The 27,093-nt window shown below is 24.8% G+C and overlaps 1 protein-coding gene across 1 annotated transcript in view; it reads left to right on the top strand.

Annotated features, from left to right (window-relative positions):
- Positions 1–20,151, top strand: part of LOC129618929 (probable serine/threonine-protein kinase nek3) — a 41,852-nt gene extending 21,701 nt beyond the window's left edge. Inside the window, exons 3-7 of the mRNA XM_055533957.1 lie at positions 10,798–10,889; positions 13,582–13,707; positions 16,314–16,613; positions 18,227–19,186; positions 19,284–20,151. Coding sequence (XP_055389932.1) covers positions 10,798–10,889; positions 13,582–13,707; positions 16,314–16,613; positions 18,227–19,186; positions 19,284–20,151 — 2,346 coding nt within the window. The remainder of the gene's footprint in view (positions 1–10,797; positions 10,890–13,581; positions 13,708–16,313; positions 16,614–18,226; positions 19,187–19,283) is intronic.
- Positions 20,152–27,093: the final 6,942 nt, after the last annotated feature.

Below are 27,093 nucleotides of genomic sequence, written 5' to 3'. Positions count from 1 at the left end.
CAAATATCCTCCATAAATTGACCTGTATATAATATGATTCCAGCCTACATTCCAATTGTTACATCATCTTTTAAAAAAGTAGACTGTTAATTTGTGTTCGGCTATTAGTTGCCTATTTTTCCCGAGAAGCGTACTATAATTGAATTTACGACTTTTAAAAACTTTTTACTCTTGTAATTAAATAAAGTTAGGTGAAACCAACAAGTGAAAATAATGCTTTTAAAAACAAACTAGCTATGTACTACATTATTCAAATTACTTTCATTGTGTGAAACTATTTCTAGGATTGCATATATTTAGGATGAACGATTTATAGAGTCTTTGAAATAGAACAGAAAAATTAAAATAGGCTTTCCACACACGAATTTAATATTTTTACAAAATTATCTTACTTAGTCTTGACAAAACTGCTTCTATTTATTACCCTTGACTTTGGATATTTTTAAAATTATCAATTTGATTATACTTGAATATTTTCAACTACATTGTTTCAATTATTTTTTTTTCGGTTTAAATTATGGCTCCTTTGCAACGAATTTGTTCTCTCAAATTAATTTTGTGTTATTCAAAACTGTTCTTTTTAAAAACATTTCAAATCCTTTGCACAAAACTAAAAAAATTCTACATTTTTTGGGAATTTGTGTACATTCATTTCACTATTAAAAAATTCATCAAAATAGTTCGAATTTTTTTATAATTTTCACAGTTTCCATATTTTTTTGCATAAGCTGGTTATTAAGTTTAAATTTCCTTAAATTCTTCGCATTTTTTAATTTATTTTCACCAATTTTGTTATTAATTTTGTAATTTCAATTTACTTGTAGTTCTTTCTATATTTTTCTATTTATAATGCTACTCTGATTGAAAGAAAAAAATTTTTACTTACAATATTTTTAATGAGAATTGACAAATGAATTGAAAGCAATTTTTAATTTTCATGTAATATGAAAAAAAAAATTATCCTAGTATATAAATTTATAAATTTTTTTGAAAATATGTATACTGTATTCGAAATTTGTTCATATTAAATTTGGAATGAGTGTAGTTGAGAAAGTTGTGTGACGTGTGAATTGGTTATTAAATTAGGTCAAAGCTTTCAAAACATTTTCCTTATTCACGTTTTTATAATTGCAATATGGTCGCAAGGCTTGTGACTAGTGACTTATCATCTTTTAGTTTGACCATAAGTCTTGATGCTCCATGCCTTAAGTCTTGATGCTTCAAACTTTTGACAGTTTTTGTTTTTACAAGAAAATAATATGCTCGAGTGCGAATCCAGATTTTTCCATTTTAAAAAAAAACAATTTTTTTTTTGTATTTTAAAGATTTTTTTTTGTAAAACAAAAAACTTACTTTGAATAAAAAGATTTTTTGATATCTAGAGACCCTTGTTCAAATTGAACTCTCTATTTACATTTAAATATTGATAGAAAAACACAAATTTTAAGAAAATTTTATTGGGAACAAAAATAATAAATAAAAAAAGAAAGAAAATTAATTTCGATTTAATATACGAGTTTTGACAAAGAGTTGCGAGTTAACAGTTTTGAAGAATATAAAGATATGTGATTAAATTTTTTCAGATAAGAAAAAGAATTTGTATTAGAAAGAAGCGAGAATTGAGAACTGAGCGAAAAAATCCCAATTTTATACAGACTTACCAAATTAATGAAGGCTGTAACAACTTTAAATGAAGCCAAATTTTAGGGAAAAACAGTTCAATTAAACAAACACAATACTTGCAAGTTTTCATCTAGGGTTTGGTTTTCTAGCTGAAATTTTATCAAAAGTGGGTTGCTTAAATGAAGTATCTACATAGAACATCTTAAAATTAAATTACAACTTTACTAGACGGACGGACGGACAAAGTGAAACTAATATGCACCTTTTTTCAAAATTTTTGTGGAAGAGTTTTCGGTTAGTTTAGTTTTAAGGTTAGAATTTTGTACAAATACTGTAATTTTAAAAAAAAATCCCAAATTTTTTTTGATAACTGAATTTAATTGCTCTGAAGCATAATATTTATAATATAGCTAATAAATAGATTTTTAAATTATATATTAAATTATTGAAGTCATAAAATATTTCAATTATTTCTAAGTTTCATTTTATTTTAGAATCACTTTAAACAAATAAACATAAGTGAAACTTGAAATAAATTAAAAATTTCCAAGGTATCGGGTATTATCCTGGAGAAAAGTATGATTGAATGTATATTTTTAAATTTCTACTTTATAATTCTTTACAATCTTCATGGGCTATTATACGTTTTTTTTTATATCATCCTCCTACGTTCTTGTATCCTAACAACCGGCAATATTCATTAATGTAAGTATGTATTTTCTTTTTCAAATTATTGGTTGTCATTTTAAAAAGACAAATATTTGTGTATTTATAGGGTATACCATCCCTAAGAGTTTTAAATAGTAAAACTTAAATGTGTGAATTTATGGATTCTTAACCATATTTAGCATTTATAAGAGTAAATGTGTTTTAATCAATGTGGCCATTATTTTTCATATTCAGCTTATGATGCGGCTATTACGCTGAGAATCGCTACATAAACACAATATTAAGTTTTGGGTGAAAACAAAAAGTTTGTCATTTTTAACGGAACATCTATACATTATGTTCCTTTTCAACTCAGTTATTAGCCCTACAATATTATAAATGTACATTGTTTTGGAAATATTCTAAAAAACCGGAGGCGAAAAATTCAAAAGTTTCCAAGAAATTTTTAATATTATTTTTTTTTATTATTTTAGTTGGAGTTTTTTGACTGTTTCAATATATATAATATTTTTTTTTCAGTAAATTGAAAGGATCTCATTGTTCTGATGTCCTTCATTTATAAAATAAGCATATTTTCATTTCTAATCAAATACACATATGTGCGTTTGAGTGAGTGTAATTGAATTTTAGCTAAAAGTGAGCGAAAATATAATATTTAAATTGATAATAAATGTGCAGGTGTGTTATCAATTTCAATGATAAAGACTACCTTTATTGTTGTTTCTCAAATTTTCAATTTATAAAAATTAGAATAGTTAAGAAAAAAAAACATGAAAAATAATTTTTCAAACTCATACGAAACTGGACTTGTTTTTTTTTTATTAAATTTTTCATTACTTAAAGAGTTTCATATTTTTAAATTAAATCTACAATGGGTCCATAATATTTTTAATTTATTACTATAATTCAAGAATTCTTCTTTTCCATAACCCAAAATATTTTTTTCAAAAATCTTTTTCGTTTTCTTCTTGTCATGCCTAAAGTACAGAGTGGTCTAGAATTTTAAACAATAATCTAAGTACCATTAAATTATTTCGTATTGAACTTTACTAGTACAAACAGTCATTAGTAAGAAGTTAATTTGTTGCATCAAAAGCAAGTTATCACTATGAATGGCAAAATGAGTGTCATGTTTGTGTTCTTGACAATTACCTTAAGGTCCTGCTTTGTTAATTTTTATTCTCAATTAATTATATGTATACATTTTCCGATATTTTGTACATATAAATTATAAGGTGGTTTATGTTCCGTTAAACAAATCTAAAAATGAACTTTATTGTTTGGTACCGAAAGAGAAAACAAAACAGGTTAAAAATTGACATAAGACCATTCCAAGGGGCAAAAGATAATTATGTAAATATAATACATGGCATACACATCGTACACTCCACAATATACTCGTACTTGTACAATATATATAAATCCATATAGTACATACATCGCACCACATTGTAAACAGAGGCAAAAACTATCATTTTATTTTAATAAAAATAAATTTTTCGGCATTACTGAATATTTTGTAAAGGCGTAAAAGCGTAATTATCATTTATATTAGTATATTGTATTAGTATATTGCTAACATTGTTTTAGCAATGTTTTGGATTTTATGTTCACAATCTATATTTAATCGCAATTGTTTGTAGCTAAACTATTAATTTTAAAAATCTTTTCCGACAAGAAAGAGAAAGTAGCAAAAGCAAGCCAAAAATTGTACTTGTTTAAAACAACATAGTCAGAAAGAATTCAAACGATAACAAGAATTTTTGGCCATTCTGTTGAGAATCATGGTAGAAAAAAAAGCCTTAAAAATAATTTTTTTATTCATACAAAAGCGGAAAGAAAAATTTCATAGCAAACATTTTCATTTTTGAATAAGGATATGGATTCTTTCAAAATAAGGATTGTTAGGTCATCATTACTTTTTATATTGTATGGGTACTTATTTTTCCTTCGTCAAAATTTTCCTTTTTTTTTTTAGAAGAAGAATTCATGGAAATTGAATAATTTACACGACTTTAAATTTTCGTTTAAGAGTCATTTAAGCATTATTATATAAAATTTTATGAGAGTACCCAATTCTTATAAGGATTATAATGTGATTGAGGTTAATAAAATATAATAATAACAATTCCAAAATAAACAAAATTTATGAATAATTTTATTAGTGATAAGTTTAAAAAAAAAATAAAATTAGATAGAAATTTTAATTCTCTTTCTTTAAACTATTCTCTGTAATCTCAGCATGACTGAGAGGATAGACTTGCATGCGTAAGTTGAAGGACCAAAGATTATTTGCGAAAATTATAAAATTAAATTAGTTTTGTTCTTTAACCCATCTAATAAACATGTGTGCAAGTCAGTGATCCTTTTTCTTCATAAGAATATAAATGACCAACAAGGCGAGTTTCATTTAAATTTTTTTTAATCATTTAAAAAATATTTTTAACTTATCCTTATTAAAATTAAAAGTTTAAGTGGGATAATTAAATTTATGTCAATATTCCATAGTTTTAATGTCATTTGTAATCTAAAATTCAATCCAAAATAGCTTATCCTGTTCTTTTTAAAAAACTTTGCCGTAATTCCCGAAATATTAACAACAAAACTTTATTAATTAGGTGAAGAAAATCAAAACAAGCAATATTGGAATAAAATCTGCATGAAGGTTCTCAATATTTCCGATTCAGGTGTGAGCATGACATTGACATCTTTAAGAATCTTAAAAATCAGTTTTTTCCAATAACCAATCTTCTGGAACTTTACAATTAAAATTTCACTAAGTCGACCATTATTTTTCGGTTGACTGTTATTGAGTGTTTAATGTTTGTGGATGTTCTTTCTAGCATAAACTTTCTGTAATATATAATAAGTTATATCCGAAGGGAAGCTATTTTAGAATATACTGAACTAAAAAGAAATCCTTTTTTCTGGGAAGCGATGCTATCTTAATTCTCCTTTAACTCAAACATGATTTGAAATTTTTTGTCTAAAATCGTAATAATATTGTTTACTAATTTGGAATAATTGTAATAATATTGGCATTGCCTCACCGCAGGACGTTCTGACTGTATGAAACTCTCACATGAATTAAATGCATATGTGACTGTGTTGAGGAATTCCATGTCATACGAATTTCAATGAAAATAAATTTGTTTGAAATGATTGGTTTAAAATCAGTTGTACAAAATTTTTTAAAGACCAGTAAAGAGTAATGAAAATTTTGTTTTAATGATTTTCGGAAAATTTAACAATTTTTAGTCCTTAGTTAATAGTCTTTAACTTTTTTTTGTAAAATTACACATACTATTATTTTAATCTTGTTCATTGCAAATATATGCTTTAAAGAACTTGTATCGTTAGGTCTTGTTTATTATACATATTTACATTCAGTCTATATTTGAATTCCCAACATATATGTATGTACATAATTTTCAAGAAAAATTTAATATTAAAAAATATTTTACTAAAATCTCTGAAATGAGAATTTTTCACTATGATAAAGTCAAAATATCAAAATTCTTCTCATTCCACATTGCTCTATAAAGCTACATATGTATAAAATTTTTAAAAAAATCATAAAATCTTATGAAAATATTTTTTCTCTTTAAAATGGCAAACAAGAAAAAAATTTTTCTATATTAGATAGGAAATTTCAAGGACATTATATGTTATCCTGCAAAATTTCAATATTGTATTATGATTTTATGATTTATGGGAAATTAATACGAGTAGCTCGTCTTTTAATTCTAAAATAATACTGAAAACAAATATTTGTGAATGAATATGTGAAAATTTAAAAAATATATTAAAGCAACCAGCCAGCTTTTCTTAAGTATGTATAAATGTAGATAAGGTTGCACATATGTGCCATATAAGAAATATTCGAAAATTTATTATTTTTACATTAAGCAAAAAAATCAGATGCGACCAGTACACAACCGATCACATTCGCATAAAATATGCACACGAACAATCTTCTCTTGTTTAATATGAAATTTATCCCACAATTTCTAATTAAAAACTTTAAGAATTGATCCAGTTCTTGAAATTTAAAAAAAAACCATATCAATAAAGATATAGAAGAAAATTTAAATTCATGGCGAGAACAATACCTCCATTATTGTCAATGTTCAGTTCAGTAAAAAATTAATTTAAAAATAAATGTGAGATTTTGTTGATTCTGAATTGAGGAGCAACAGAATTTAATGCTCATTGATTTTCTCTTTCCAATTTTTTGCTCTTTTCAACATTAAAATTAATGAATATTTTATTGATTGCCTCTTTATGTGTGCATATATTATGTGTAAATTTAATTACCTTTTCGTGTGTGCGCATACTAATAAAATTACTTTAAAAAATTCTTTCACATCGACACTTCTTGTACAATATTGTGGAACTGAATTCTTTTTTTCTCTTTTATAATTAAATTTTTCATTTTGGAATGTTGAATTACTTCAGTAGTGTATTAATAATGAAGTTCAAAATAAATATTTGAAAAAATATTTCTGCATTTAAATTTTTTATCGCTTATTTTTTGTTTATTTAAATGAACTTAATGAGCGTATATTTTAAATGCAGGAGTTCAATTAAAATTTTATTGTTATTAAGATGTCCTTAAATCAATCTTCTAAATTAACATAGGAAATATAATCATAAGGTATTAATATTGAATAGGAAGTTTTGCCAAAAGAAATCTTTTCTTTACTTTTATTGTTCTGTAAGCTTAACCGCCAACATTGTTATACAGCATTAATAACATTATCTGCAATTTAGATCAGTTATAAGATTTTCATATCATTTATATACTTCCAATACATTGTATAGGCCGTCATGAGTAGACAAAACTTTTGTATGAAGACCCTGTTCATAGCTCAACAAGTTCGAAGCTACACGGGGCTTAAATTAAATTTTGACTGATTTTTTTACTTTTTGAAATTTTAAGTATAACTATGTAAGACAAGTGCATTAACAAACATGATTTGGAAACCTCAGAGTAAGGTCTTTCTTATGAATATCTACATTAGTTATAATCTGTTCAGATTTCGGAATCACATGACTTTAAAATTCGAAAAAGTTGAAATTTTAACTTCATTTTTAAAAAATGTTAATTTTTTAGCTGAATTTACTTTGAAAAATGTACAAAATTCCCGCAAAGTTTTGTTTCTCTCCTGTTATGTGAATGTTCAACCCAAAAACCGAGTTTCCCTCACATTTTCAAAAATTAATTGTCTTAAGAATAGCATATTGGGTCTCTTATTGATACAAACCTGTCAGTCGGTTTTGACTGACAACAAACAACAAATTTTAAAAATTTATTTTCACCGTAAATCTAAAATATGTATATGTTGTTCAAAATGTCGCATTATTTTCGATCACAAGGCAATCATTGTCATATTTGAATTTTATTATTAAATCGATTGTTGCTTACATATGTATGTACATACCAGTCCATCGTCCACCGCTTCATTATTATTTAATATTATTTAATAAAAATTTTTATCGATTTTAAAATCTTTGTCACCTAGTTTTAAAGAGAACAAGGAGCCTTAACACCTTAAGTATCTTAGAACGTAACATTAATAAACCATTGTACGCTTTCGATTATTATTGAGTTGCTCTTCAAACTTTATAATATTGTAGACGTGACAATTAAATAAAATTTTTGAAAACAAGCGAATTTTTTAAATTTAATAAAAATGTCCTGATACATACATATGTACATTTATATGTATGTCTAGATTATATGAAAATATTCTTACTTATAACCAAATTTATGTTGTATGAGGTATGTATGATGCGACATATATGTGTTGCTAATACAGAGCTGATATCATTGACATATATATATATTACACAGATGTATATGTATATTATGTGCATACTTACTATAATTTTAAAATTTCTTCAGTATATTCCAGATGACACCACAAATATTAAATTTATTCCAATTTATACATCAAATAAAGGAGTAAATATCAATAGTTTACATGCCATGCTGTACAACGTATACAGTATGCAGATTTTGAAAACCTTAATAAATTTCAATATTCAAAAATTAATGAAATTAAAATATATTAAGTTTTGTGCTATTTATGACAAAAATATCATTGAGAAAATAAAATTTTCCATAACAGAAACAACTCCACGCAATGTTTTGAAATCTGATTCAACAGTTTTCGGTATAGTACAGGTATTGCACAGGAACTATGTATATACATAAGCCTTTCTTTATAACTTTGTTATCTAAATTAATTTTTAGCTAAATTTTATAGAAAGTATTTGAGCACATTCTACAGTTCGGTATGGATCAATTGAAATCTAAAAAATTTCTGTTACCATTCTTTGTGATGTTACAAATAGAAATGTTTATCGCCGACATTTAAGCTTTAAATTGAAAAGGAAAATAACTTATTGATTTGTCAACCTATTTCATTATTTTCCAAAATTGCCTCTTAACAATGGTTTTTTTTGTCTATTTCGGAAGCCATTCAAACCTTAATATTCAGATTGTAAAAGAATTTTGCTAGAACGTGAAACATAAAATTTTCCACACTAAGATTTTGCTATTCCCATACTATATAAAATATATGTATATGAGAATAATATTATATAGGTATGGAGATCTACCTATGTATATTATTTAAAAGAGAAACTTTACCCTTTTATTTGACCATCAACTGAGTTTAATTTAGTTTCATTGATTTAATAGAAATGATTCCTCAAACATTACATTTACTTTTTATCCTTACTTAACTAGAACATTGTATAGAATTGTAGATTTCAGTATCTAGTTTCTATGAATATTTGTATTGTTAGGAAATGTGTTTGCCTTATCTAAAATAACTAAAACTTGAAAATGTGATAAATCTACGAAGGACATGTTAGGTTAAACAAAATAAAAACATTACTATAAAGTTTTCTCAGATTTTGTTTTTATAACTAAAAGTTTTATTTTTAAATATAAGTTCTAAATAGTCAAAAGTAATCAGAAGAAATTTAAAAATTTGTAGGTTCCGTTGTTACAATTTATTGCCTAAAAGTTTTTTTGTATCACAGTTGCAGTTTGTTTCATTTTTATTTTAGTGAGTACACTTAGATAGGTCTATCTTTATATGTATCGCGTTTTTTTGCCATTAAACGGATACTAGATAATAAAGTTCCTGAAATAAAGTCTTCTTTTATCGTTTGATTTATAAAAATTTAAAAAACAGTTGTATTTTACTATAAAAACTATAATTTTAATGAAATAAAAGAAAGTAAATATTTTCTTTAATTTCATTTTAATTATGGGTAGATGTTTGTGTCTTCTTATTGTTCAAAAGCTCATTATTTTATTACATTACAACTTTAATTGTTTTCATTCAACTGTTAGTAGTTTGAAAACATAGTATTTTTGAAATTAACTAAAAACTAAAATATGTGCGAATACTATATTGGATCCTTCTCGGTTATAGTAAGACTTACCCTATACTTACATTCGATGAGATAAACTTCAAGAGCTGCCATGTTGTTTATAACTTCTGGTCATCTAAGAGTATTGTAATAATCTAAAATTGGAGTTTTGAGGGAAAAAAGCAGAATTAATTGGTTTAAGTTGGTTATATTAATTTTAAAAAAAATTGTATCCTAGAGTAGATTACATTGAATTTGGAATGAGAATGAACGCGATCCCCAAAAGAGAATTTCTTTTCATCCTTCCACCTTAATTCCAACTCCCCTGCATTAATTTGCGTAATTTCGGTGATGCTATAGGATAATTGTAGTAAACCGAAATAGAATTACACTCTTACAGCTGGCGTATAGGCCATTTTAGTATGCACCGCACCAATTATAAAAATGAAAGAAATAACTAGAACAGATTGGAGAAATAAGAAACAAAAATTCAAAATCTAGATTAAAAGTTCACTTTTAATTTTGAAAACAATCTGCAGACCGATTATATTCTTTAATTAAGAGTTCATTTCTTTGGTTTTATTAAATCATGATATTAAAATGCAATATTCATTGTTATTCAAATCATTTGTTACGGTTTCTTTTCATAAAAAAAGAAATTTCGTTGTATAGAATTTTCATCATCCAAGAAACTGAAACTTTTTGTTACCCATCAAATATATTACTAAAAGAAAGTACCTACATACACATACATACTAACGTTTGGGTACATATATACTATTAAGTAAAACATTCAGGATCTATGTTTCCACTATAATAATTTTCTGATCTGGATACAAAAGCAGATAATATATTATAAAATAAAGACGAACCTAATATTGTTCTATGTCTCTCTGAAATATTTCGAATAATTCAATTTTCCCTTATAATATAATATGCATGAAGCACTATTTTATAAACGTATACAAACATACTTACAATGAATAATGAATTTTTATAACTATCCCCATATGCACCTACATATACATATGTATATTATAGGTTCTATAAGAACTTTATTACATTTATATGGTTGTATATAAACGATATTATTTTTTTTTTTTTACTTTTTAGGATTATGTGCCACGATTACAAGGAATTGGACTTTGTGTTGTAAACCTAATGGATGACATGCACGAATATATGAGAGGACTTTTTGTTATAATGTAAGTTAATATTTAAATATCCCCGATTTTCTCTCGTAATTTTATCGTCAACATCGTAATGCAAATTTATTTTATAATATGGAAGAAAAATTTTATTTCGCTTTTTACTAAAATAGAATTCATGTGTTCCTTTTTTTTTAATTTTAGTTCATAAATTTTATCATTTGTCATTTATATTTTTGAAATAATTGTCGTTGAATCAATGGAATTTTAATGAATAAAGTTGAGTTCAACCAATTATAAAGTAGCATTTTTAGTTCAATAAATGAAAGTGCTGCTTTTTAAAACAATCTATTACATTAATAAAGTTTTTTTCATCCATATATCAAAATGTTTCAAAGATTGCATACATTCAGGATGAGGCGAAAAAAAAAACCTTGAAGGAACTGTTAATATAATGGTGAAAATGAATGGTTATTTGCGACATCTAAAAAAATAGATAAGGAAATTTTGATAGCATTGAATATATCTCTCTGCATTTGTAGAATTTTAAAAAAAACTTGCTGTATCGTAAATACAAGGTGCCGAAAATTTTAATTTTACAAGTTTCTAGAGGCGATAACTTGAGAGAAAGTGGAGGTGGAATGTTCTTCTAACGAAATAAATTATTTATTAATATCTAAAAGCTGGTAAAATTTAAGGTTCCTACAGCTTACGATCTAGAAGAAAAACGATATCGAAAACTTGCAAAAAACGGGTTTTAGATAACCGTTAATTTTATTTTTAATATTGAATTACGTTGTGGCACGGTAGAAAGAGCCAAACTACTTTTTCGTTAACTGTGTTTGTTTCTGCAATAAAGAGTTAAAAATGGCATTTTCTGGATTCTTAGGGGCTATCACTTATAAAGGGGTTAGACTGATTTAGATTTATAAAAATTTTCTTCTACGGAAATAAGTTTTACAAACGAGTTCACATACGGACGGACAGAATAAAACTAATCAACACTTTTTTCAAAAGCTTTCTGGAAAACTATATTCAATGTGGGTAAAAGTTTTTTATAATTACAAAGATGCTTAAATATTTAAGCAGAATCTGAAATGACCGTTTCTTCATTTTCAAAACTAGTTTATCAATAAATTATGTCTTAAGTTTCAAGTGATTTTTAAAATTGAACAGAACTGATTCCATCTATGAATCTTATAATTATAATGAGTGAGAGGATGAGTACGATAAAAAGTTTCATAATTTCAAAGGCATGAAGCTTTTATAAATAGACTTTTCATTCTGTTATGAGCATCCAATTTTTAACGCGGTTTTATTTTTAAATTTCAGAGGCTACCTGTTTTGAGTCAGGTATGTCATATGGGCAATTGTAAGGAAAAACGCCAAGTTAGATTTAACTATTATATAGGTAAATTATATTAAAAAATTGTGGTTTAGGATTCAATTGTTTCATATGTTGCAATTAAACTTGATTGGAACTACATAATATGTACTCCAATAAGATTTATTATAATAATTTTTTATTATTAAACACTATCGAAGCGTACGAGCAGAATCATGTAGGATGACGTAATATTGGTAATTCAATTATGGGAAAAGAAATATTTTTATTGCCATAAATTAGAGATAATCATGCAGTTAATCAATCAATCAATCAGTTATCATCATATTATTTATGTTAAATTATGATTGATTGACATTTTTTAGTTTTTTTTTCAGTATTTTCATTTGTTCCAACATTTTCCTGTCATTGTATTGCTTTTATTGTACAACAAATTGCAGTTACTTGTTATTTTCGACGAATATCATAAATATAAGGAAAAAGTGAATTTAGTTAATTGATGAAATGAAATTGAGTTCTTCTACACAATGATTGATGAAAAACGATTATTTGCAATTGGTGTGTACATGATATGAAAAAATCATTGTCAATTCTTAAATTGAAAAAGGAAAAAAAATAAAAAATATAAAGTTGAATTTTAATAAATTTTTTTTGTATGAATAATCAAAATTGAATGACGTTTTCATTCCATTTTCCAAATTTCGTTTATAAACTGGAAGTACAACGTACTTTCATAATTTATGGATTCGGAATCTTTAAAAAGAATAACTCACTTTAATCTAAAATAATAAGTTGAAATTTGGTTCATGAACTCAGTTGAAAAGTTTTATTTAGTGGAAAAATTAATTATTTGACGAAACGTGCTTCTGTTATAAGCTTAGATATATACACGTAATATAAATAACTCTGTAGGATTGAAGTAGATTACTTTTCATAGTTTCCGAATTAATTTATTTACAATTTCAATATTCATAGTAAACCACTAACTTTTATAATATGTGTTAGAATTTTCCTAGCCATATTTAAGTCGAACATATTCAAAGCAATTTGTAACCAAATATATTAGACCTTTATTACAGAAATTTTAAAAGTAAAAGCTACCGCTCCCATAAAAATAATCGAGGTTCTCAATTCAATATTTACAACTTTTTAAACTTCTTACTTTAATTTTGAAACTATGTTAGAAATTTTCGCCCTCTTATGCTTTTTTTCTTTTTAATTGAGTTTGGAAGGAGACCTAATTAGATTTTTCATTTTCTTCAAAACAAAAATTTTTTTTTTTAATTAACTTTACTTTGAAAAATTTGCTATAAAATTCTAGCAAATTAAAGAACTTAAGAGTTTTAAAATAAAAAATAAAATGAAAATTAAAATTTAAACTTTTTTTTTGTTTTTTCTTTTTAGGTATTGTGGTCCATCGATCCTATTGTCTTATCTATATATAAGAACATCACAAGAATTAAGACCACCAGATGGTCCATTTGCTGTTATGATGTTTGAACATCGGGCTGAATTAAGAAGTCGACAAAGGTGAATAATTTTGATTTTTTTTCTATTTTTTTTAAGATTTTTTAGAATTTTTTTTTATTATCATTTTTAAGGTTTTCTGTTGGAATTTTATGGTTGTATAATCAAATGAATGAACTTGGTACAAAATAAACAAAGTTTTCTGAAAACTTACTGAAAAAATTTTCTGGAAATAAATTTTTTTAAGAATTTCGGAAAGTTCTCATTTTTATTAAGAATAATAAGAAGAAAGAATTGCAGACTGAAAAGTTTATCTAGTTTTATGGAAGTATAAAAAAAGCACAAAATGAGGTTTTTATTAGGCTTAGTGAGAACTCATTATATTTGCCATAATTTCAAAATCATTAAATTATTTAATTTATTTTATAAAACTTCTATAAGATTCATTTATTAATTATATTAGAGTTACTTTAAGTATAGTTTAGGTATTAAACTTTTCGCCATTTAGAAAATTTATCTTAATTAAAAAATGGAACTTAGGAAAACTATGCAGGTATTCTAGCTACTTAATTTAAGATATCTATAGAATAATTAGATTAGTTAGAATTACAATTCCTCCTGTCAAAAACCATTGTTTCAGCATTTGATAATTTTAAAAATTTTTAAAGAAGCTAATTTTGGCTACATTACATCTTCAAATATATTTTAGAAAAAAATAAAACCAGCTAGAAATAATGCCAACTGTAAAACAAATGATTTATAATTGTAAATGCCGGGACCGTATTTAAATTGAATATGATCGAGCCGGTGGTTCGGGTAGTAACCACACAATTTCAAAAGTTATTTTATACTATATCTCAGAAATTATTGAAGTCATAACATCGAAATATCGTACAGACAAATATATTATTAGTGCTGTTGTGTTTAATAAAAATCGATAAAATAGTTTGAATCCTTGTGATAGCTGCCATTCAACTTCAATAGCTGTTTGGTCATACTTTAAAAACTATTCACATTACTGAAATTTTGCATATAAACTCTGTTTATAGCAGTTTGCAAAACAAAACCAGGATATAATTAAAGTTATAGCTTGTGCTATAGTCACAGATATCACAGTGCTAGCATGATCAACTCTAGTAATTTTTCACAAAATAAAATGTTCATTCAGACTTCAAAGCGTTATGTATGCAATAATATACATATATAGATATATAATTGAGAGTAATCTATAGCTATACCTAATACGGAGTCCGCATATTTTGATTTCAATTTTATATTTGCATATTTCATTTTTTGTTAGAGAATTAAATAGAAAACAATTTCAAATTTTAAATATAAAAATCCCATTAAAAATTTATAAAACTGAAAAACACCTAAACAATTTGATTAATGCCTTATTGATAAAACTGTTGATACCTTCATTATTTTATAAATTTTCAGAGCTTTTATTTGAATAAAATTATGCAATTTAAAATCGTACGTGGTTTAAGGATAAAAACAAGGATTGAATACTTTAGAAAATTTCATTTTAATTTTTATAGACAAAGTATGACAAAATCGGATATTAATTTTAATTAAAAAAAAAAGAAAACCAAAAAAAAATTCCTTTTTAATAAGAAAAATTTAATACCGTATTTTAACAGATATTTGGACTGCGCTTGCCGCAACGGTGATTAAAAATAACAGTTTTTTTTAATTATTTTTATTTATGCATGGCAGAAACATTAAAGGAAATAGTTTTTGTCAATGCATTCAAAGTTTCCGAACATTTTCTTCACGTAATGTCATCTTGGTACAATTGAGACATCTAAAATTAAAGTGTGCAATTTAATTGCATTCGTAGATTGGGGAAAACAATTGAAAGTATTTTAAGTAGTTAATTAAATGAATTTTTATAAAAAGTTTTAATTGGATCAATTTATTTCAAATGAAAACTCCTTCTATCATTTCAATTCGTATTAATTAAAAATTTTGAATTAGAATTGTAGAATAGTTTAAGTAATTTAGCACATTTAAGTTATTGCTTTAATTAACATACAAGCGCATTAGTGTAAAAGCTTACTTTAAACGAATTTTTATATTAATTTTTATATAAAGACGACATTCCTGGTCATATGTCCTGGCCTCAAAACTAAATAATACGAAAATATATTACTCTAGTACTATTTGTTGACGCAAATTGTATAACTACTTTATTATTTTCGAATTTATTGCTTAAATTTTTTTGGCACACAAAAGGGTCTATGACATTGTAAAATTCGCTTGTTTCTCTGGTACATGCAAATTTATATAGTTATAGTGATTGCATAACTTTGTAGATTTCGAGGCAAACCTTTTCAATTGAATAAGATTTTTTAAAATCTAAAAAATTTTAATTGAATTCTTGTTTACATATTTTTGTTTCTATGAAATTTAAAAATTTTCCTTTTAGTATGAAAACATCAAAATTCAAGTAACTGGCATGCAAGTCTTAAGTGAATAATTTCTTAAGTTATTTTAAATTTTAAAGCCATAACTATTTATTCAATATTTTGTTATCTTCGAAATAATTTGGTGATTTTTATTTAACATTTTTTAAAGCTCAAAATTCTCTGTCTTCCTTTTTATTAATATTAATTTTAATTCGAAGTAATTATATATTTTATTTATTATATAAATTATCATTTCAGAAACTCATCGATGACATCTGGTGGACGTCCTAGAGCTGATTCAAATCGTTCATACGATTTATATAGTGCTGAATTAGATGTTTCATGTGAAAAACGTACTCAACGTATATTGGGATCAATGGCAGCAACACAAGTTTTATGCGTTTGTCCACTTATGATTTTAAAATTAGCACGTATGGTTGTTGTTGAAACTTATGAGAATAGTAAACATTTTGATTTTACGTATTTAATGTTTGTATGGATAGCATTCTTACCAACTGTAATATTTCCTTGCATTTATGCATCAGAAATTTTACCAGGGTAAGTTCAAATTTTAATGTTTTTCAACGTATATGAAAATTTTACTGAAGGATTTAATAGAAAATTATAATTGAAATTAATTTTTTTAAATTGATGAACCCGGTTTTTTTGTTTATTAAATTCCATATTTTTTAAATTCAATCTAGGACTACTGAAATGTGTTTTTCACAAGTAAAGGAAAGTACAAAATTAATTTTAAAGCCTATAATATGTAGAAATTTGATTTTTTGAAGAAGAATTTCCATTATGTCACTTATTCTGCATAAGAATTTATGAATTTTCCCTTCCAGCTTTAACTAAGTAGGATATATTCGTTAAAAAGCACTCAAAACAAACCATTTCTGCATCCGCTTGAATGAAAGTAATTAATACTATTTCCTCACATAAATTCCAGATTATGAAGAGTTTGATTTTTCAAAAAGTTTAATTACTTGTTAGCGCTATTTTCTTCTGTTTTATAATTGATTTAAGTTTCAGACGAAAACAAACATTTAAACGTGTTGACCAAACATTTAAAAAATTTACAAAAATTTTCTTAAATGCAATTCTAAATTCATTTTTGACGTAAGACGAATATAAATAGAACATTTAAGGAGTCGTGTAGAAAAAATTTAATTATGCTAGTATAACTTAAAAATATCTACTTAAAATTACAAAAGCAAAATTTAAAGCTTTGACTTTTGCTGTTATTCGTTCTTTCATTCCAATAAACTCAAAAATAAGCAAGGAATGATAATGTTTCCCATATTTGCTATTTGAAACTAACCACTAACTTTATATTTATAAATAATTTTATATCTATAATTTTATATTAAAGCATTTGGAAGAGTTATTAATATTATTATTGCTTTAAAATTTTCTTTGAACGTTTTTGGGTTTCGTACTTTTATATTTTTAAAGATAAATTTGTAAAGATTTTATAAATTTTCGATGATAAAGATGACTGACTGACGACCCTCAACAAAAAATTAATGCAATAAAAATAAAAGGGAAATTATAACCCTTTTTGATACAATTTTCACGTAGGTTTTAAGATAGGTATAAAAATTGAGTTTATAATTAAAAAGGTGAAAAAAGGACTATCTATAATATTTGAACTCTCTCTAGGTTTATATAACATATTCGAACATTAAAATTTCCCTTTTTGAATTATAAAGGTTCAATAAAAAAGTGGATGCATGCCAAAAGGTTCTATACAAATAGATTTTTCTCAGAAGAATTTTTAGGTACAGTGAACTTAATTTTAATTTTATTAAATGATAAAATACCGTTAAAAATCATTTCTTTAATTTTAGAACATGATATTTTTAGTATTTTTATCTTACAATGTAATATAAACTGGAACCTCAGCATAAGAATTATTGGTGAAGGTCAAATAATTAAAACGATAAATAAAAAATTTAATAATTAAGTTCATTCCTCAAGATTTGAATTTTTAAGATCACTTTCTCAATCAATTATCAATTCTCATTTTGTAGGCATGATTCTTTAAACTGCTTCTTTTTTTTTTTAATTCAACTTCCTAATTATATCTACAGAAATGCCAATTTCATATGGAAATAAAATTCGAAAATTTGAGAAAAACCATTTTATTAATTTATTCACTTTTGCAGCACTGAAAAAGAACGTTTACGCGGATATTTTCGATTATCCTCAAAACGTCGTTTAAATAAATCACAAAATTTTCAAGAAGATTCTTCTATAGAACAAGAAACAACAACAACAGCTATTGAAATCCCAACAATTAATAACAATAATAACAACAACAATAAGAATCATGCAAAAAAGGAAACTTGTAAAACAAGCGCTTTAACAGAAAATCATACATTAAATACAATAGGACGTCAAAAGCAACAATCAGATAAGATTAAATCAACTAGTCATAGTCAACAGGCTGATACATCTTTACAATCAGTACCATCTGTACGAGATAAAAGAAACGCAAGACCAGCTCCCGCTAAAGATTTGCATAAATCACAACAATCAATTAGATCAAAAACTAATTCCCAAAGTAATTCTACTTCCAATTCAACTAAAGCAACTGGCAGTGCACGTAATGAAAATGAAAATTTACCTTCACCATCAGGCGAAAGATTATTTCCACCAAGAAAATCTTTGGCTACTGATTCTTTAAATAATTCATGTTCGAATATAACTTCAAGTACGTATTGTAATGTCAGTAATAGTATAGCCGGATCGGCAGCAATTCAAGATCGTAATGACAGTATAAGAACTAGTGAAGGTTCTGGAAGTGGTATATTAAGGACAAAACGTGGTAGTACCGATTACGATACAGATTCTTTGATTAGTGGAAGTGATACAAAAACTTCTTTGTATGGTGGTGTATATGATAGAAAATGGAATGGTGTAAACCCAATTGTAGCATCACTATTAGCTAAAAATCGCGATATGTCATTTGATTGTAGCAGCCATATTTCTTATCGTAGTCAAGGTTCATCATCAACGCTAGATCGAGATTTGGAAATAATCGATTTACTTGAAAGAGAGAGAAGCATGGACATACAAGATATGATGGAAAGAGAAAGGCGTGGAGAATTAGTTAGGAATTATAGGTGAGTTTTTACATAATTTTACAATATTTTTAAGTTTATTTAAGAAATAATTTTAAAACGTAAACGAAATATTTATTGTTTTCATTTTAAATAATAGCATTACATCAGAGCGTCGTCGTTTACCAGATCTAGAAAAAATTAAATGTAAATCACCGAAGATAATTGAATCGACACTCCAAAATCAATATTCAATTTATGGTAGTAATTCAGTAGATAGTGGTTGTATGCCAACACCGCCAATAAGTGCCGGTACAGCAAACAATCAATTCGAATATCCAAATGCAACGGCAGGATATTTTACAAATCATTATCATCAATTATTACCAAGTTCTAGACGTCCAGGAAGTCGTAGATCCAGTAATTCTTCGAGTCGTTTTCAATTGCCTACACCAGGTGGTGGTAGCATTAAACGAGATAGTTTAACATCGATTCAAGGAAGTGGTATGGGTTTAATAAGTACAAGTCCTATAATTCCGATTCTATCCAAAGATGAAGATATTGTTTCAATGAACTCATCAAATTTTGTATCAGACGATATTTCTGAAACGGATATTGATGTAAATTGTGATGGCGGAATTATTGGTAATAGTAGTGGTAAGGTATCTGTGATAGAAAGAACCAATAGTAATGGTAATAAATTAAATAAACCAAGAGCACATATTCAACGAAGTATTACACCATCCTCGTCCATTAGAAGTTCATCAATAAAATCAAATCGTCTTATAAGAAATAGTATTCAAAATTCAAGTACACCAATTGGGACATCATCAACAACAACGTCAACAACAACATCTGTGAAGGTACCATCAACAATATCTGGTCAAAGTCATTACGATAGTAGTGATATTGTTGATAAATTTGATAGAAAACCTTTTCGTTCGGCTATTAGTGAAACTAATTCAAAATTAGTAAATCCAATAAGGCCACCATTGAATTTTGAACAAAATATTTATGCTCAATTGTAACCTATTAGAAAAATGTTAAGTAGTAATATTTTTTTAAAATTGTGTATTTTGGTAAATGTAGGTTAAAATTTTAAGGGATGGTATTTTTTTACGTATAACTACATATATAGTGTTTATTAAATAAAAGTTCTGAATAACTTAGAAGCGAATTAAAGATTAAAAAATTCAATTTACTATTAATCATAATTATGTTAAAGAAATTTTTATTATAAAAACAAAAATTCGACCCAACAAAAAAAAGAAATAATATATTCCTGTTGCTTAAGAAATTTATGATTAGAAAAATTTAAATAATGTGCTTATGTACTGTTAATTATAGCGTGTTTGTATAATATAAAAATATTTTTAAAAAGATGTTAGAAAATTAATGATTGCTTAATTAATATTGTAGAATAATAATTAAATCAGCTACTTAATTAGCAGTTGAAAATTAAAAATCAAACAGAAAACAACAATTTAAAGTTCAAAATTTCGTTTGCAATTCTTAATCAAATGAAATTAAAAATTGAAATATGTATATATATGTCTATATAAAGTAATGAATGTAATGTACGTAATTACTCTTTTAAAATGTGTACAAGTCTAGACAAAGCATAAATTGTCATACAATTGGGATTTTCGATAATTCAGTTCTAACTTAGGTCTTAATACAAAGTACGTTGATAAATCCAAACTTTAAAATCTGCAAAAATAGCATGCTCAACAAAAAAACAGTTGTACTTATAGTGCGTAAAGAGATTTTAAAAGTTTTTTCTAAAAGCGCTAAGGTTTTTTATTAAAGAATTACTCGAGTGTTGGCAAAAATAATATATGCAGTTTCTGCAAATTTGTAAGAATGTTTGAAAATACTTTTAAGATTTAATTTAAAACTTTCAGTACATATCTAAATTATCGAAAATCCCCAATATTCAGCATAAAAATTAAGTGCCCACCTACGTCTCACAGTTCCTTATGAATTATCTCAATATTAATTACACATATTGTTCCATTATTTAAACAGTATTCACTTAGTTGTAATACGTTTTATTTGAAACTTTATTTAAAATGGTGAAAATTAAAATTTATTAGAATTCCTATTTATTAGAACAGAATTTGGAGTTCGAATCAAATAATAAATACTATGAATTTGTTAGCTTGCGAAGTAATTATATCAGTATCAAGTTAAATTTAGGTCTCGCCACTAATATTGATTTACTATTTATTTCATTAGTCAAATAATTAAAAATAGTTTTGCAAACTCAATTCCAAAACAGTCTCAATTCGATTACAATTTGAACAACCAGATGGTATTTAAATTACAAAAAAAAAATTTTACTTGAAAATCTATTTCGTTAGTCTGTTTCAAGATTAAGACTGCAAGATTACACAATTTTTAAAAGAAGTTGCAAGACTCAAGTTTTTGCAGCATTACATTTTTGCAATCACAATTATTGAAGTTCGGAATTTAAGAATTGAATCATAATTTTTATCAGAAACAACTTAGCCTTAAAAATTCAGTTTAAATGAAAAGTTTAACTAAATTAATACTTTTATTATTTATTCGAAAACAAAATCAAAATAAAAACAAATTTTTTTGCAACGCTAAAAAACGTAGGAAATGAGTTTCAAGAGGCACGATCTTATAATTGAATTTTGCATTGAATTAAAAAAAAAAAATAATTTTTATTTTTCAATTTTCGTTTGATTATGACAGAAACATGGAAACCTGCTCCTATTTCAATGGAATCAAAATATTCAATATTAGATTTATTTACTTTTAATTTAAATAAATAAAACAATAATAAAATATTAAACTAAAAAAAAAATCTGAATAAAAACAAAGCAAAATTGATTCTTAAAAAAAATTTTTAGTGAAAATGTTGACATTGATTAACTCCGTCGGTACAAAACGTCATTCATATAATAGCTACATATATTATTTATTGTTCAATGTTTCAATAATCACAAAAATTTATGGATATGAATTCATATTTATGAATATTAAAAATGTGGAATACATAAATTGAAATTGTCCCGAAAATGAATGAATAAAAATTAATTCACGATTTCAATCTTTAAATAGGGGTTGCTATCCAATCATATAGCTGTGGATTAATTACAAAAACAGTTTTCAAAAATTTTTAATTCAGAGACAGGTATTAAACTTTATAAATGTTAAATATTTTTTATTACTTCAAAAAAAATGTACGTTGACTATTGAAATAAAATAAATTGTTTGTAACACGGAGCATTCACTTCATACACACGATATATGCTCTCATTGTAAGGATTTAAAATAGGAATTTTAATTAAATTATGACATAATGAACGTTGTCGTTTTTCAATTATTTGAAAAATATGTAGATGTACCATTAAATCTTTGCATTTCACAGAAATTTGGAATAGTTTAAAGTATAAATTTGCCAAAGATTGAGATATTATGAGTTTTCAGAAGCGATATGAAAGGTAGTTAGAAGGAAAGGAATACAAGGAATGTCTACGAAATTGAAAAGAAGTTGAATTCAAATAGATTTAAATTAAGGTTTGCTTTGTTCCATAGCAGAAGAAGAAAATTAAAAAGAAATAAAACTGAAATTTTCTAAAACAGACGCATACCCAAATGAACGACCATTTTTTTTTTTCAAATATAATTATAATTTAATTTATATCTTTTTTCAATTTTTGTATATAAAATATATTGGGTTTATTCTAGGAACCGTATAATTTACCCGTGTATCAGTGTAATTTAGTAAATAAAACAAAACAAAATATTATTTATAGAACGTCAAATTTTGTGCTCTCACTAAAAAACTACAAATTCTTATTAATTCTTAATTCTTTTAACAAATTTTTTATTTTATTTTTGAAACATTCTAAAAATTATAACAATGAATACCAAATGAATTCTAAAAATTATAACAATATGAGCTGTCAAATTTTATTAAACATGATATTTTAACTCTTTTATATTTAATTTTGGGTTTTGCTTTTAATTTCAAATAATTTATCTTAATTTATTATCGGAATTGGATTAAATGTAAAATTAAGCATATTCATTATTTATATACAATTACAATAATTTATAAATATAAATAATTCATAATTATTTTATAATTTAAATAAATTTAATTTAAAATATCTTTTGTTTTAAATATTAAATGTGTGTATGGTAATCACCGCTTCAAAACTCGAAATATACTTATTGCACAATGGGATTAAATCAGTATTAAAATTTTAAATACCGCATATTAAAATTGTAACATAAATTTATATTTGGGATATAAGCACATACATAATAACATTTATTTTAAGTTTTAATAATTTAGTAGATTACCACTGTAGGGTTCATTTGTCTTCATAATTTTTTTTTCAGTATAATTTCGAATTTATGAGGCTTTTGTTGTAAAATAAAAATTTATTTTAAAGCAAGTATCAAAATAATCACAGGACAATTTGAAGTTATAATAATTCTAGTTTTAGTTCATCATATTTTTTATTATAATACCCACAAGCTGCATAAATATTTAAAATGTTTGTATTCTGTTCACACTATTAAAAAATATATAATATATTATATACATATATATTTCTAATTATTTCATATTTTTAATTACTTGTAACAATTACTGATAATTAATTTCATTTATCATTATTTTGCTTAAGGATATAAATTTTTGTTTGAAAGGTGAGAGGTGGGAGGTAAAATAATAATTTAAGAATTATAATAATTATTTTAATTATTAATGATTCATTATTGGTTTTAGGTGATATTTAATATTTGTATAGGTATGCCAAATGCCTATATTCTATTGTTATTTTAATACTAATATCAACATAACGCGAGATTTTTTTTTTTACTTATAGAAATCAATACTATAAATTATTTTTATACCACTATTTAAATATGAGTGTAATTATTAATTATGGTTACGAAAAACCGCTTAAAAAAAATAAAAGTTAAATGTCAGTTATAGGCAACTTTTTGTATTCAAATTAATTAGATATAATGAGAAAATTATAATTTTATGAAAAATATTAATTAAATTGCTATAGTTATCACATACTATGCCTATAAGTAATTCTTTTCATCTTATATAAATAAAAACAAATTGGAAGATCTTATGGTGTAAACCATTTTAACCATAAAATTTGTTTGTAATTAAAAATACTTTCCTATATTTGATGTAGTTTCTATGGAAAACGAGGTCTCATTTGGCATTCCATCTTTATTCGGTACGTCATGAAAAATTTAATGGTCGTGTCAAACGAGTTTCAAGTGATGTGAATGCTTTCCTAATTATGTATAGTGGTTTTTTTAGAAAAGCAAGTCAATATACATATATTAATAACAAGCAGAAATTCAAAGAAAATTAGAAATTTAATTCAGAAAGTAAGAAACCACTTGATAAAGACAAATGTGAAATTTTACCATTAAATTGATAAATAAAACTCTACAGTGATTCAAGCAATGGTTGTGAAAGCAAATACGAAAAAGTTATGAAATTATAAGTGATGCTTAGTTAATAATAATGTGATTTTCACTAGAAACTTTAGCATTTTTACCGGACTAAAAGGAGGATCAGTAAATAACGTGCAGCGAATTGGCTAGATTTAAATTAGCCAGCGAGCACATTTTTCCGAGTTTTGTTGAAAATGTTGAAAACAGAAGCTGATATTTCATAGCTGATATGAAACTTAGAGTCATTCGGCCTCCTAATATTTAAATACAATTCACTATTTTTGAAATCAATATATATTATAGGCTTACGATCAAATAGAAAGTGTCCATTCAAATAAAAGTCACACACATAATTAAACCAATTGCTATTTAAAATCGCATATTTAAACTTCCTAAGATGAAATTCTGCAATGAAATTTTTAAGAAATTGTTACATAACGATAAAATAATTATGAACTGTTCTATTAAGAAACACTTTTAACCACAAAATATTTTTTATAATTTATAATTACTATTTATAGTTGATTAAATAAAATATTAAAAATTTCTATTTTTCATTCTTACAATAATCATTTCAATTGATAAACACATACCTGCGTACATACATATTATGTATACATAGTTCAATTCAATTTCATTTGTAGTATTTTATAATTTTGAAATTCTCTTAACGAAAAAACTTTGTCCAGAAATAAACTACAATTAATATAAAATTCACAAAATATACATAATATATATATATATATATATATATATATATATATATATATATATATATATATATATATATATATATATATATATACATACATATATAAATCAAATTTATTACTAAAAGAACCGCAAGAAAAATGAATAAATAATTGAAAATTTGTATCACATTAAAAAAGAACATTTTTAAATTCATACATATAGAATATTTGAAAATTAATAAAACCACAGAATTTTCAGGAAAAAATTTGTGCCAAAACAAGAAATAATAAAATTTATAAAATATAATTAAAATGAAAATACAAACAGTTTTATACTGTAAAGGAAATTAAACTGTTTAGAGGTAAAAAATTTAATTTTATATTTTATAGATACAAAACTATTTAAATATAAAATAGATAATATATATATATATATATATATATTTTAAATATAATTAAATGTTAAATTAAATGTTTAATTAATTCTAAATTAATATATATAAATATAGTTACATACATACAACGTATATTTGCAAAAAATATAAATTAAATAATAATATTAAGTTTTTAAAATGAAAATATTGTAATTATTATAATGAAAATTTAATAAATTAATAATAATATTAGTTAGTAGAATTTAACAGACAGAAATGTATTAAAGAAAAATTCTTAAGAGCCCAAAGAATTTTTTTTGCAAACATTTTAATGGGGGAAATATCAAATAAAAATTTTAAAATCATATAAAAATGTTATTGATGAAGATTACACGCTCATAGTGTTCATGTCAGTAGTTCATTGGTGAAAATGGAACAGATGATTAAGCAATAAGTTTTAATTAAAGAATTAAAACCTAAAAGAAATTTGAAAATGTTTTTCAATTTCGTCATTCTTTTTATAACAATAAAGTGTATATAACTAACTAACGTGAACACAGAGCGTATAATTTTCGACATTGAATTTTATTTTAACAATAGTTATGTACTCGTAAATCTATTATAATTCACATAACGTAGTTATTTAAATCTTCAATAACTGAAGTGTTTCTGATTCGAAAAGATTTAAAAAATTACTCGCTCCTTCAACTTAAATTATGTTTTCACTATAATTTTCAAAATATTAAAGCTATTACAAGTCTATTTGAAAAAATTCTTTAGGAAATTTGCATGCAAAATAGAGAAGATGCTGTAAAAAAAATTTATCCGTATTTGCAGTTGATTCATAAAAAAAATGCATTGCTTAAATTACGATAATTGTTAATTACTTTTACAGTAACGAAGAACATAGCTAATGTTGTATATACAAAATTTAAATGATAATCTGAACAGCATTAAATATTCAATTTGAACCGACTAATGGAGCGTGTTTTTGGGAAGACCCAAAATAAACATATATTTACAAAAAAAATTAAGCTAGACCGATATGTGTAATTATATATTATTCATATAAGTTTTATTTGTATTAATATTTAGTGCAACTGTTTTGTACTTTCTCCAACCCTTAAACGAGCACCATAAACTTAACATGATAACTACAAATTTAAGGAAGGAACATTTAAATAGACAAAAAGATTTAAATTCAAAATTTTATTATTGAATACAAAAAATTAAATTGAAGTATTTAATTCGGCATGAGTTATACTATAACAATAAAGAAAGACTGGTCACAGAATAATTCCGAAATTCTATTATTTAATTCCAAAAAGGAGATTACGAAAACTTATAGGATAAGATACATACTAATTTAGATTATATAGCTCAAAAACAGAAATAAACATTGTGATATTCATGTTCTAATTTTGTTTTCACCCGAAAA

The sequence above is a fragment of the Condylostylus longicornis genome, unplaced genomic scaffold (genome assembly GCF_029603195.1).
Source record: "Condylostylus longicornis isolate FDR11 unplaced genomic scaffold, ASM2960319v2 ptg000010l, whole genome shotgun sequence".
NCBI lineage: Eukaryota > Metazoa > Arthropoda > Insecta > Diptera > Dolichopodidae > Condylostylus > Condylostylus longicornis.
Note: the sequence above shows the minus strand (reverse complement) of the source record. Positions and strands in the feature narration are given on the sequence as shown.